The following is a 13,905-nucleotide window of genomic DNA, read 5'->3' on the forward strand; positions in this document are numbered from 1 at the left end:
GGGTCCGGCCGAGCCCGCAAGGGTTAAAGGCGGCGGCAGGTGAGGTGGGCGGGGCCGCGGACTCCGGGGAAAAAGGAGCGCAGGGCAGAGGATGAAGGCAGAGAGCGCGGGTGAGTCACGGGCGGAGCTGGCCTCGCTCGCTCGCTCGCTCCCAGGCTCCCGCCCGCCCGCCGCCCTCCCGCCGGCCCGCCGCTCCTCCGCCGCCCGCCGCCGGGTCTGGTCGCGGCCCCCGCTTGTCCTCGGCCCCGGCCCCTCGCCGCTGGAGAGCCCGCCGCCGCGCAGGGCCCATGAGCAACCGTCGGTAGCGCGCAAGCCTGCCGAGCCCGGAGCCCGAGCACAGCCTCGAGGTAGGAGCCAGGGTCGGGGCGGCGAGGGGCGCGCGCCCCGGGGATCCTCCCGAAAAGCAGCGCCCCGAACTCGCTGCAGCCCCCGGTGGCCTCGGGGGAGGTGGTCCTAAAGAATCCGAGGGCTTAGGGCCCCGGCCGAACGACAACTGGGCGGAAGGGCGAGACGGGGGACCGGAGAAACTGGAGCGACTGGGACAACCGGAGGCCTGGGCCCCTGGGGACTGGGAGCACGGAAGCCCTGGCCACCTGAGCGCCGGTGATCGGGAGAGGGAGACGGCGGAAGGGGGAGGAAGGGTGTCTCTACCCGGCTTCCTGCGTCGGGGCGCGGGAAGCCGAGAGCGCGCGCCCTGCTGTCTCCCTTCCCGAAACCTGGCATCCCGAGACTGGGCTCCCTGGCTCTGCGTCGGGAGAGGCCACTCTGGAGCCTGGGTCGTTACCCCCACGCCAGTCCCTGGGGCAGTTCCCAGACGCCAAAAGCTATTAGGGTCCTAGGCCTCACGGCTCCCGCCCGGCCCCTCCTGGGCTGCCGCGCCTGGGCCCGAGGCTCCATTCCTGCTGCTTCACCCAGTTCCTTTCTTGTGGTAAGGCAGCCGGAGCCTGAGTAGGCGCCCCAGTCCCCCTCTCCCCCCTCTCCCAAACTACCTGGGCCACTTCTTTGGTCGCAGAGGCCAAAGGTGGTAGGGTCAGCGGAGCGGTGCTTTGGAAAGAAGTCCCGGCCCTAAACCACTGCACCTCCTCCTCCCCCACCATCAGAGAAGGCCAGGCGCACGGACTCACACCTGAAGCACCAGGGCTCCCAGGCCTTAGGGAGAGGTGGTGAGAGAGAGGACCTTCAAATCACAGAATCGTGGTTAAGAATGAGGTGGACGTCTTTAGGCTCCCCACAATTTAGGGAAAGGGTAACAGACCGGGAGTCCAGAGATCTGGTTCACAGAGTACATATTTGTTGATGGAACAAGTAAATGAATGTTCCAGTCACCTCTCCAAATACTGCCTCAGTTTCCTCTTTTTTTTTTTTTTTTTTAAATAAGAGGGTTGGCTTGAAGAGTGGTTCTCAACACTTTGCAGCATCTGGGAACCATCTGCAGAACTCCTAAAAATGATCCATGCCTAGAATGCACCCCCTTATATAATCTCTTGGGGGTAATTCTTAATTTCTGTGATTCTGGTTTTTCTTGTTCCCCCTTGCTGTCCCTACTTTGACATCCTTTACCGGGGTGACAGTATTACCTTCCTGAGCTTGTTAGTAAGCTCTTCTCTGGCTGACCCCCTTCCCTGGGAAAGCTGACCCCTCCCAGCTTCACATCTGGGTCTCCCCTCAATTGAAGGAAGGGATGGGTAGCAGCCAGACAGAGCTGGCTGGCGCCAGTGTGGGTCAGGACAGCAGAGGAGGCTTAACTTTCTCTGGTAGGGAGATGTCCCCTGGGAATGGGCACTGTGGCTATAGGGGGGGTGGGGGGGGTGGCGGGGTGAAGTCCTTGCCTGAGGGAAAGGGGTGGGGGCCAGTGTGGAAGGGGATTTGCTGGGGCCATGGCAACCCAGTCAGGCAGAGAGCTGAGGGGAATGGAATGAGGTCTCTTTCTCTAATATCTCAGAACCTGCTTTGGGCTTTGGAAAGTCAGGTCACCTCAAGCTTTGAGTTTCAGAAACAGACCACCACCCTCTCCTCATCTGGGTCCTCTGGTTCCCTAGTTAAACTAGGGAAGCAGAGATGAGTCTCGCTCGGTCCTCCAGTGGGGTGGCAGCCCGTCTGCAGGGGGTAATGCCACTGCCCTTTGTGCCAGCCTGGGCACCTGGGGTGGGGATGGTTTGAGTGCTGTACTGTAGGTGTATCTGACCTACCAGCCTGGGACCAGCCCAACTCTCAGGATTCGTGGAGTCCCCACAGGAGGGATCAGCTAGATGAAGGTAGACTCACCCCCCCATCCTTGGCTGGGAACCTCATATCCTCAACCCTTCCTATGACTCTCAAAATCTGTTTAGGAGTCTTTAGTCCCCACTCAGAGGTGCCTTCCTCTTTTTCGCTTACCGGCCAGCTGCCAGCCCAGCCCAGCGGGAGAGGAGCACTGTGCAGGGAGGGTATCTGGGTTAGGACTAGAAGTGAGTTGGCGACTTTGCTCACTTCACCTCTTCTTTGCCTCCCTTAGGTTCCACTTGAGGTGCTCCTGACCATCCCTGCTCCCCACCCCACCCAGGATCCCGGCAATGCTAACCGCTGTCTGCGGCTCTCTGGGCAGCCAGCACACGGACGCGCCTCACGCCTCCCCACCGCGCCTCGACCTGCAGCCTCTCCAAACATACCAGGGCCACACGAGCCCGGAGGCCGGGGACTACCCCTCCCCGCTGCAGCCTGGAGAGCTGCAGAGCCTCCCGCTGGGCCCTGAGGTGGACTTCTCGCAGGGCTATGAGCTGCCGGGGGCCTCCTCTCGGGTGACCTGCGAGGACCTGGAAAGCGACAGTCCCTTGGCCCCGGGACCCTTTTCCAAGCTCCTGCAGCCGGACATGTCACACCATTACGAATCGTGGTTCCGGCCAACTCACCCCGGCGCCGAGGATGGCTCGTGGTGGGACCTGCATCCGAGCACCAGCTGGATGGACCTCCCCCACGCTCAGGGCGCGCTGACCTCACCCGGCCACCCCGGGGCGCTTCAGGCCGGCTTGGGGGGCTACGTCGGAGACCACCAGCTCTGCGCGCCGCCGCCCCACCCACACCCGCACCACCTCCTCCCGGCCGCCGGAGGGCAGCACCTCCTGGGGCCTCCCGACGGGGCCAAGGCCTTGGAAGCGGCCGCCCCGGAGTCCCAGGGGCTGGATTCCAGTCTGGACGGAGCCGCCCGGCCCAAAGGCTCCCGGCGGTCAGTGCCGCGCAGCTCGGGCCAGACCGTGTGCCGCTGCCCCAACTGCCTGGAGGCGGAGCGACTGGGGGCTCCGTGCGGGCCCGACGGGGGCAAGAAGAAGCATTTGCACAACTGCCACATCCCGGGCTGCGGGAAGGCCTACGCCAAGACGTCGCACCTGAAGGCGCACCTGCGCTGGCACAGCGGCGACCGTCCCTTCGTGTGCAACTGGCTCTTCTGCGGCAAGCGCTTCACGCGCTCCGACGAGCTGCAGCGCCACCTCCAGACCCACACGGGCACCAAGAAGTTCCCCTGTGCGGTCTGCAGCCGCGTCTTCATGCGCAGCGACCACCTGGCCAAGCACATGAAAACCCACGAGGGCGCCAAAGAGGAGGCGGCAGGGGCGGCCCCAGGCGAGGGCAAGGCCGGCGGAGCGGTGGAACCCCCCGGGGGCAAAGGCAAGCGGGAGGCGGAGGGCAGCGCGGCTCCCTCCAACTGAGCTCCTCCGGTACCGCGCCCCCCACGCTGGTCTCCCTTGGCGGCGCGAGAGGAGATGTCCCGCTGCGCTGATCGATGCCCGTGGGGGGCGCCTTGTGTACGGGGAGGAGGTGGTTATTTATTGAGGGGGAGAAGAAGGGGTGCGGGGTCAGGGAGACGGGGCGCTAGGGGTTCTTTTAGTCTCTGGGGCTGGACCAGACGTGTTTGACTGGCTGGGCTGGGAGGAGCGGAGCAAAAGCCTCTCGGTCCTCCCCTTCCTCACTACTTCACTCCTGTGCCTCTGCTGGGGGATTGGGGTGGGGTCCCCCTGCCGCGGCTGGAGGGCGGAGGGGACCTGCTGGAAGAGACGGCGCGTCCCCGGAGCAGAGAGGAGTGGGGCCGCCGCGGGCGCTGGGGGTAGCTGCCTGGACACGTCCTCAGCGCCTGGGAACCGGGACATAAAAGCGCCTCTGGACCCGCCCTGCGGCCCAGGTCCCTTTCATCCCCCCTTATAGTGCTTCTATCCCCATGGTTTCCCCAGGGAAAGCCAAGGTGGAGTGGGGGAGACAGGGGTCCCCCTTCGGGAGGGGTCTCTATCAGGTTGGGAGGGTTGTTGCTGTAGAAATAACTCCTTTGATGTGCCTCCTGATTAACCCTTCCAAACCCACTCTGATGGAGCCATGAAGGAAGAAGGGGAAGAGGCCAGAACCGCAGACAGCTTCCCAGCCAGAGCGGTGGGGTGGAGAGAGCTAGACTGGGGGGAGGAGCACAAAAAGGCCCCTTCTAAAATGAGAGAAATGGATTTGGTGGGAACTAACTAATGGAAGGAACTAACCCCTTACCTCTCTAACTCGGATTCAGTCCTTAATAACTCATGGGTTGTTTTTTTTTTTTTTTTTTTGAAAAATAAAGTTCAGTATAGTTCCCACTCCCCACCTGCTACTTGATCTAGGTTTTCAAGGCAACCAGAAACCCCAGCCCCCACTCTAGCATTGATGTAGTTCCTCGTCCTGGGTCCCCTCAATCATTTGCCGTTCCCTTAGGGACAGAAGGAAAAGGGTTACCTTGGTAGTCTGGGGAGTAGGTGGGGTATCCCAGTGGAGAGACATCCAGTGGTCCCCCTCAGAGTGGAGGACTCTGCCCCTGCCCAGCCATCTTCTGTTCACTGAGAAGCTAAGGCTCACCCTTCCTTTTCTCTACCTTCTCCTTTCTCTGTTGCCTTGCAAGCCTTGCCCCTCCTGTAGGGTGTGTGTTAGGGGGCTCCTTTCTCTCCATCTCAATTCCGGCCAGGGGGACTCCCCTTTCATATGAAGGAGGTGTTCTCCCACTGGAAGGGGTCTGCCTTCTGAGGTGATGTCCAGAAAGCTATCCCTGTCCCTTCCTTTAGATGCTAGAAATACATCCTGGTTGTGATCTTGGAGTGGGGGCTGGGGAGGGGAAAGCCTAGCAGGGGTGGGGCCAGGCAAAGGGAAGGAAGCAGATAGGGGTAAGGATCTGGAACTGGTAGCCTTTTCCAGGCTAGAGGTAGAGGCTGTAAGATTGTCTCTGACCTCCCCTGATCCCTTGCCCCTCTTTCTCCACCCAGAGCCCCATGTGAGGATTAGTTGTGTATTGATTTTTAAGTTATAAGCAAAAGGTATTTTATTTAATATTAGGGCATGTGTGTGTGCATGTTGTTTGTACCTGTATGTGTGTATGTGTGTGTGTCTGTGTGTTTCTCTACTGAGCCTGGGGTCTCCAGCTGGAGAGACCCCACCTTGTTCACCTGTCCAAGGTCCTAGGACTTAGGCCCACAGTGTCTCTTCCTCCCTTGGGGATGCTGGAGCCCAGTCCCAGGACTGGGAGCTAAAAGGGAAGTAGGTTTGGGGTCTGGGTAGGAATATGCATTTGTGTAGAAGGGAGCCCTTCTTAAAAGGGACAGGGTGACTCTCCCTGAGAGACTCATGGGCCTGGGGTAGTTTAAGAAATTATGTTCTTTCTTTTTGCTCCCTCTTTACCCTACCTCTTGCTACCCCAACCAGAGGTCCCTTTCCTCCCTGAGAGGGTTGGGGGCAGGAGAGAGTTGGCATTGCCTGCAGGTTGCCGGGCCAGGTCAGGGGGGGGGGGGGGGAGGACACTATGGGTGTGGGATGCCTTTCTCCACCCATCGAAACCAGCCACCCCCTCCCTGTGCCACCAGGACAGCCCTCCCCAGTGACCATTCTAAAGGGAACTCCAGAATGGGTGTTGGGGCTGGGGGGGGGGGTTACTGGTGTTGCCCCTGTGGAGGACTTGAGCTCTCAGGATGCGGGTGAGGGCTTTGGATGGGTTTTCTTCTGCTCCCCTCCTTTATAGATCTAGGTTGCTTGGCTGTCTGCCCCCTTCTAGGCAGCCCCCTAGAGGAGAAATGTAGGATTTTTTCCTTTAACTGCTGTGAACCCACTTTGGGGGGTGAGGAGGAGGAAGAAACAGCCTGTTTTTTATGCCATAATAAAGTCATCAACCACATCATTGCTTCATTTGTCTTCAGCTCTGGTTTCCTTTTTGACTCAGTGTCCCTCAGTGGTGAGGACCAGGCCGGGCTGCAGGGTGGGGTGGACACTTCCCTTTGATCCCGCAGCCCTGCTGCAGCCTCTCCTCCCTTTGTTTGGGGCAAAGCGGAGCTGATTGAAGGGACAGATCCTTACCGGGAGGTGGCTGGTGCCCGGGGGAGGGAGGAGCTCCCTCAGGGTTGATCACTGGGCTGACTGTCCCTCCCTGGGGATGAGAAGGTTCTAGATATTTCCTTCCTCCTCCACACATAAGCCCCCTCTTTCCCCTCCCCTGTCAAGAACGCTGGTTCCCTGCCTCTCCGGGAGAGAGCCAACCTCCCTACTCAGTCACCCCACCCCCGTGGGGGTGTGATGGGTCCCTCTGGCTGTGAGTGAGGCGGGGGTGACTGGCAGTGATTTCTTCACCCAGGATGATCCCTATCAGGGACAAGGCGATGAAAGGCAGCCAAGATATCTGATGGGCTCCCGCCCAGCTGGAAAGTATGAGGGAAGGATCCTCCTGCAACTCCCAGCTAGAGGGCCTGCCACAGTTACACAAACAGTGCTCATGAACGAATGCACCCGCACTGGACCCACCGGGTGGCCAGGGATGTGCAGAAACGCCCATGTGTACGCACTTTCCTGGGCTGCCCAATGCCTGCTATGCGGCTGGGGCCTAATTTGGGTGAAATGAATAAAAGACCTCAGGAGACCGGAGGGTGAAGCTAGGAAGGTCGACAGAGGAGCCATTTGGCTCGAAAGGGGCAGGTCCAGTATTGCGTCCTTTCACCGTCCCAGCCTACATTTTGACCACAATTCTTATCTTCACTAGTGGGATTCCTGTTTCCCCCACTCCACCCCTAACCCAATTTCCTGGAGCCAAATCTGGTACCCAATTGGCTCATCCCATCACATGCTTGGGAGAATCTGGGGTCACAAAAGTTAAGGCCATTTGGGGATGGGGAGTATCAATGATTTAGGGCTTACAGATAGACACAGAATGATTTTACGGGGAGTAGCTATTTGCTTTCTCTTGCTCCCAGAGTTAGAAACCTGAGAGGAGGAGGGGCAGGCATATACTCCGGTGACCTGGTGCCCGCCCCACTCTGTGGGGTGCCTCTTTTGTGTTCCTACTTCTGGGGGAGTTAGACCCCCAGGAACCCGATGAGCCCTTTCTTCCTTTAGCCCATTGCTGCCCCCAGGGACAAGAGGGCAGCTGTGGGGCCGGCTGGGCCTGTCTGGGCAGGGCTGGGGCCACCCCTCCTCCCCTTGCAGCTCCTCCTGCTGACCTGCATTCTTAGCGGGGGCCTTTGGTGGGGCTCTGATGTTTGCTCACTGGCTCGCATTGGCAGTAATGCTGCTTGGCTGGCCTACCCCCCCCCCCAGGGGGACCCAAGGCCACCACTGACCCCTCAGATCTGGCACCCCCAGTGGGACGATCCTAGAGGGACCAGGAAGGATTTAGGGAACTCAGGCCATGTGGCTGACCCTTTGGGCAACCTCTCTGAGTGGCCACCTCTTCTCTTGGGAGGTGGGAGTATAGGCTCACTAGGATGGGTGAGTGAAATCAGGAATGAGAAAGTGCCCAAGGAGCAGGCAGCCTGGGAACTGCCGCCTGGGGCTGCGCTGTGGCCCACAGACACATGCTTCTCCTGCTGCCCATTCCTGCCCCACAGCGGGCAGCTAGGGAAGTGCAGGAGGGAGGCCCGGTTGGCTGCAGGCCGCTTTGGGCGCTCACGTCTGTCAGCTCACAGCCTTGACATTTGCTTCTGGAATGACCTCCAACAGCAACCACATGACACCTCCCCAACAGCACACCTGAACCAATCTTCACTTTCCATTAATTCTGGTGAGCTCGGGCACCTGGGTGGCTCAGTGGTTGAGTGTCTGCCTTTGGCTCAGGTCATGATACCGGGGTTCTGGGATCCAGTCCCACATCTGGCTCCCTGTGTGGAGCCTGCTTCTCCCTCTGCCTATGTCTCTGCCTCTCTCTGTGTGTCTCTTTATTTATTTAAATAAAATCTTAAAAGAAAAATTCTGGTGACCTCGACAGCTCAGCATCTTAGCAGTATGGGTTTGAAAAACATCTCAGGAACCAGTCTAGCTGTTTTCACCTGGTAGAGGGCATCTTAGAGTCACCCATGGAGTTTCTCAAGACATCCCCACTAACTCTCCAACACCCCACCAAGTTATGTCCTTGGTGGCGCATTAGAGCAGCGCTTCTCAAACTTTACACTGGGGGTGTTAACATGCAACTTCTGATTCAGTAGGTCTGAGGTGCGGCCCAAGATTCTGCATCTTTTTAAAAAGATTTATTTATTTGAGAGAGAGAGAGGGGTGGGGGTGTGGGCCGAGGGAGAGAGAAGCAGATTCCCTGCTAAGTGTGGGGCCCCACTGGGGGCTCAATCTCAGGACACTGACATCATGACCAGAGCCGAAATCCAGAGTCAGATGCTTAACTACTGAGCCACCCAGGTGCCCTAAGATTCTGCATTTTGAACAAGCTTCCAGGTGATGCTGATGCTGGCAGGCCATGGACACTGAGTAGCAGAGTATGAAAGTATGATGTTGTGCAGTGGGGTTGTTGTTGAAAACTCATCCCTCCCCTCCACTCCCCACCCGTGATTGAGAACCACAGATCTAACTCAATGCTGTCATTTTGCCATTGGGGAAACTGAGGCCCTCAAAGAGTAAAATGACCTGCCCAAAGAGACCCTGTAGATCCATAGCAGAAGCAAGATGAGATGCCAATGTTCTGAGTTCCAGGTGATGCTCTTTGTGCCTCCAGCCCAGCTTCTAAGTCAATTCTTCTCTGTTAGGGGCAGTCCCCCTTTTGAAAGTAAAGCCCAGAGACAGCTCCCTCCTCAGGGATGGTTTCCTCTTCAGAATCAGCCTTGGATACCTATAGGCAATTAGGAAACATCTCAGATTTCAGATCCCCCAACAGCCTTATCTGGTACATCTGCCCACAGTCTGCCTCCTGGGAAAGCCTTGGCTCTCATTCTCATCCCAGGAGTGACCCCATGCTGGGATGCTGTGCGGCATGCCCCTCCTCCCCCAAGCAGCAGCCCTGACGGGTTGGCAGGATGGATGTGTGGGAGAAGTAGATAGTCTGCAATATCTCTCCTGTCCCCATTCCTGGAGGGTTCCACAGAGCAAAAAGGTGAAATGCATTTGCTTAAATGCTGGTTATGGGGATCCCTGGGTGGCGCAGCGGTTTGGCGCCTGCCTTTGGCCCAGGGCGCGATCCTGGAGACCCGGGATTGAATCCCACGTCAGGCTCCCGGTGCATGGAGCCTGCTGTTCCCTCTGCCTGTGTCTCTGCCTCTCTCTCTCTCTGTGACTATCATAAAAAAAATTAAAAAAAAATAAATGCTGGTTATGGAGATAGTTTATAGAGGAAAATGACCCAGAAAGCAGAACATCTGGGATCTTTAAAAACAAAACAAAACCAGGACGCGAGTCCTGAGTTTTTTCCTCCAGATGCCCCTAGCAATCCGCGCTAACAAATCTACCCAGTTCTTCTTTCCTCTCTTTTCTTTTTTAAAGATTTTACTTATTTATTCATGAGAGACACAGAGAGAGAGAGAGAGAGAGGCAGAGACACAGGCAGAGGGAGAAGCAGGCTCCCTGCAGGGAGCCCAACGTGGGACTCGATCCCGGGTCTCCAGGATCAGGCCCTGGGCTGAAGGCAGGCGCTTAACCGCCGAGCCACCCAGGGATCCCTCTTTCCTCTCTTTTCATGTGGGCTCCTTTCCACCCCCAGCCTCCACTCCCCACAGTGGCCCCATTGGAAGCCCCCCCCCCCCCCCCCCCCCCCCCGCCCTTCATCGCAGGCTCCGTCCCGCCTGAAGGGGCGCCGCGAAGGGCCGGCGGCCTAGCGAGGTTTCCGAGGCCGCTCGGCTCCAAGAAGCGGTGCCGGCGCGCGCCCTGGTGGATAACCGGGGAACTGCGGCCGCTGGTTCCGGTTCCGCCCCCGGGCCAAAGCCTTCCAGGTCACCTGCGAGCCTCCGCCCAATGACCTGAAGCGGAGGCGGTGGCGCTCGGGACTGATCTGGGGATCTTGCTGGGAGAGAGGGTGAGGGGCACGCCGTATTGGGGAAGCGAGAAAGGGTGGGCAGAAGAGGGGCGCGGGACTCTTGGGGAGGCGGGGTACGAGGGAGGGGGTCTCGCCACTGCCTCGGGGGGCTGGGCTCTGGGTAGGGCAGGGCCCTGGGAGCGTGCGCTCGGAGTGCCCCGACCCCCGAGGCTGCAGCCTGGGGCGAGAGCCGACCCCCGAGGCTGCAGCCTGGGGCGAGAGCCGTGCCTCTGCCGCGCACACCGGACATGCAGTGTGTGTGCGGTGCTGAGCGTCCGGACCCCCACACGTGTCTGTTTACACGTGGTGGGAGAGGGGCTCCCAGGGGCTGAGCCCTGGCCAGGGTGGTGGACAGGTAGCACCAGAGGGACAAGCTCATCTCTACCATCTCCCCAGATGGCTTCGTGTGCCCCGGACACCCCGTGTTCCTGCGATTGTTTTGTCTCTGTACCCCCGGCCTCGGCCATCCCAGCGGTGATCTTTGCCAAGAACTCTGACCGGCCCCGGGACGAGGTGCAGGAGGTGGTGTTTGTACCAGCAAGCACTCACGCCCCTGGGAGCCGCCTCCAGGTGGGTTAGGCCTTATGGGAGTGGCAGAGGTGTAGCAGATCCAGACATTCTGCTAAGACCTTGCTCCTCTGCTGCTCACACCCAGAAAACTGCCACAGGTGGTGGAAAGAGCATGACTTTCTAGTCTCCCGAGCTGGACTTAGCCTATTGTTGAACCTCCTCGTCTGTAAAGTGGGAAGAATAAAACCCTTTCTGAGTGGACTCTCCCTTTCTCCTTCCTTACCTGCAGTGCACCTACATTGAGGTGGAGCAGGTGCCAAAGACTCACGCTGTCATCCTGAGCCGCCCTTCTTGGCTGTGGGGGGCGGAGATGGGCGCCAATGAGCATGGTGTCTGTATTGGCAATGAGGCAGTGTGGACCAAGGAGCCGGTTGGAGAGGGGGAAGCGCTGCTGGGCATGGATCTGCTCAGGTGGGGACCCTGCCCTCCCTCATCTGAAGTCTGAGAGCTGAGTACTGACCCAGGCCATCCTCCCCTCCTCCAAGCCAGGTTCCCAAGGGCCTCCAGCTTTTTGTCCCCGTTGCCATCACCAGAGAGGCTGCCCTTGCTTCTCCCTTCTCCTGGTCCCAACTCCAGTCTGGTAAGGAGCTCCCAAATGTGGCCATTTCTGTGCCTCTCCTGGTCCCAAAACAGGGCAGTGGTTTCAAATTTCTTTTTTCAATAGAAGTGCTTTCCCTCCACCACCACCCCCCAAATTAAATTTCATATGGAGTCCCATTTTAAAAAACCAATAAAGGCAGAGCAGCTCTGGTTGAAGAGAGGCTGGGGGACTCAGTGAACTTCTTCTCTGAGACTGTTTCAGGCCTCTTCATGGGACCCTCAGAGCAGAGCTTGAAAACAACTGGCCTAACTGCTTAATACAACTACCGTTGGCAGATTGTTTATGCGACTTGGGCCTCTCCGGGCTTCTTCTGTCCACTGGAACTTCTGTCTCCAGCCGCTGACACCTTATTGCCCTTCTGTTCCCTGCACCTCTCTTCACACCAGGCTGGCTTTAGAACGGAGCAGCTCTGCCCTGGAGGCCTTGCGTGTGATCACGGGCTTGCTGGAGAGCTACGGGCAAGGGGGCAGCTGCCGAGAGGACCCCACGCCATTCTGCTACCACAACACTTTCCTGCTGGCTGATCGGACTGAGGCATGGGTGCTGGAGACAGCAGGCAGGCTGTGGGCTGCACAGAGGATCCAGGGTGAGAGCCTGGCCCTGGGGCTTGCCTCCTTGAGGTGTCCCTTTTTGTCAGCCTTGGGAGCAGGTGGGATGGATGCAGGGCAGGGTGGATCCAGGTGCAAGCCTCTTGGATAGGAGGCACACCCAAGGAGGTGGGAGATGAGCCCACTGGGGGACTTTTCTCCCCCCCCTTCACTTGCTTAGGTCCTCTTGTGCTCTAGCCTCTTGTGTCGCTTCCTCTGGGGTGCCTTCCTGGACTCCCTGGCTGTCCGGTTTCCCCCTTCTAGGCAAGCAGGTGCCTCCTCATTGCACTCATCACAGCTGTGAACTCACATTTATTTCTGTGATCCTTTTGTCTGTCTGCCTCCCCGTGAGGGCAGGGCTGATCTCTTCCCCACCATGGTCCCGGCACCTGGCACAGCATAGGTGCTTAGTGATCAATGAGCCACCCCCCCCCCACCTCCTCCACAGAGGGGGCCCGCAACATCTCCAACCAGCTGAGCATCGGCACCGACATCTCGGCCGAACACCCGGAGCTGCGGACCCATGCCCTGGCCCAGGGCTGGTGGGGTGGGCAGTGCCCTTTTGACTTCGCTCAGGTCTTCTCCCTGACCCGGCAGCCTGTGCGCATGGAGGCAGCCAAAGCCCGCTACCAGGCCGGGCGGGAGCTGCTGCGGCAGGAGCAAGGTCAGTGAGGGGAGGTGATAGGGAGGGGCCGCAGCGGGGCCGCCTTCTATCCTCCCCCACGGCTCTGGCCCAAGGCCAGGGGCCCCTCTTCTGCCGTGGCGGCCCCTCAGCCTGTGCTCCTTCGCAGGGGGCCTCACGGCGGAGGTGATGATGAGCATCCTCAGAAACAAGGAGAGTGGCATCTGCATGGACTCTGGAGGCTTTCGCACCACGGCCAGCATGGTGTCCATCCTGCCCCAGGATCCCACACAGCCCTGCATCCACTTCCTCACTGCCACACCGGACCCATCCCGGTAACACAAATGAGGCTGGGGAAGGCAGAGGGCCAGGCAGGGGACCTGTGGGGATGTGACAGCCTCTGCTCGTTCCATCTCTGTCCCATCAGGTCAGTGTTCAAACCGTTCATCTTTGGGGCGGGGGCGGCCCAAGTCCCCCAGGTGCTGTCCCCCACTTTTGGAGCACAGGACCCCGTTCAGACCCAGCCCCGATTCCAGACTCAAGTGGATCGCCGGCACACCCTCTACCGTGGACACCAGGTGGCCCTGGAGCTGATGGAGAGTGACCAGGTAACCCCCAGGGAACGGGCTACTCTGGGGGCATGACGCACTTCTCACACCCCCAATTGGGACTCTGGAAATATGAGGGGACCTGGGAGTTGGGGAGAGACTCTAGAGTTGGGGAGAGGAGTCTCTGCCTTCAGAGCTAGCTGCCCAGGAGAATGTCTGGTACCCTGTCCTTTCTCCCGCTTGTGGGGGGAGGCAGGTATCTTCCCTCTATCTGGAGGGAAGCCTGTCCCGGGGACTCATGTCCACCTTTCCTGGGCAGGATCGGGGGCAGCAGCTCTGGCAGAAGCAGCGGGATCTGGAGCAAGAAGGCCTGGAGGCTGCACGGGCGCTGCTGTCCGGGGAGCGGGCTCCACCTGCAGAGAAGCTGGGTGCCCTCTTCCAGGCTTTTGTGGAGAGGGAGAGCCAGGTATATGCCTGAGCGCCATGGTTCCTCCTGGGCTGGGATGTGCACAGGACCCCTGGGGTAGGGTAGTAGCATCAGCATAAGCCCTTCACTCCCCTCAGCCTCGTTCTGGGCAGCCAGCTTGGCCTTTGCCCAAATAAAGTACGTTATTTTCCTGGTCAGTGAACTTGACCCCAGGTGTAGCGGCGGTGGGAGAGTCAAATGAGGGCGAAGGGCAGCCCTGAGCTGACTACAAGGCCTCTGGTTGTCTTGCTGGGCAGCACAG

The 13,905-nt window shown here is 59.2% G+C and overlaps 2 protein-coding genes across 2 annotated transcripts; both read left to right on the top strand.

Moving 5' to 3' along the window:
- The first annotated feature begins 212 nt into the window (after nucleotides 1–212).
- Nucleotides 213–6,130, top strand: SP6 (Sp6 transcription factor). Its single transcript, XM_041725968.1, has 2 exons — nucleotides 213–347; nucleotides 2,495–6,130. The coding sequence occupies exon 2, from the start codon at nucleotides 2,553–2,555 to the stop codon at nucleotides 3,681–3,683; it is 1,131 nt and encodes a 376-aa protein (XP_041581902.1). The 5' UTR covers nucleotides 213–347; nucleotides 2,495–2,552; the 3' UTR covers nucleotides 3,684–6,130.
- Nucleotides 6,131–10,157: 4,027 nt separating this feature from the next.
- On the top strand, nucleotides 10,158–13,801 carry SCRN2 (secernin 2). Its single transcript, XM_041725741.1, has 8 exons — nucleotides 10,158–10,249; nucleotides 10,646–10,819; nucleotides 11,049–11,230; nucleotides 11,807–12,006; nucleotides 12,456–12,671; nucleotides 12,799–12,964; nucleotides 13,057–13,237; nucleotides 13,497–13,801. Exons 2-8 carry the CDS (start codon nucleotides 10,646–10,648, stop codon nucleotides 13,653–13,655), a joined length of 1,278 nt encoding a protein of 425 aa, XP_041581675.1. The 5' UTR covers nucleotides 10,158–10,249; the 3' UTR covers nucleotides 13,656–13,801.
- The last annotated feature ends 104 nt before the right edge of the window (nucleotides 13,802–13,905 follow it).

The sequence above is a fragment of the Vulpes lagopus genome, chromosome 12 (assembly GCF_018345385.1).
Source record: "Vulpes lagopus strain Blue_001 chromosome 12, ASM1834538v1, whole genome shotgun sequence".
Taxonomy (NCBI): domain Eukaryota; kingdom Metazoa; phylum Chordata; class Mammalia; order Carnivora; family Canidae; genus Vulpes; species Vulpes lagopus.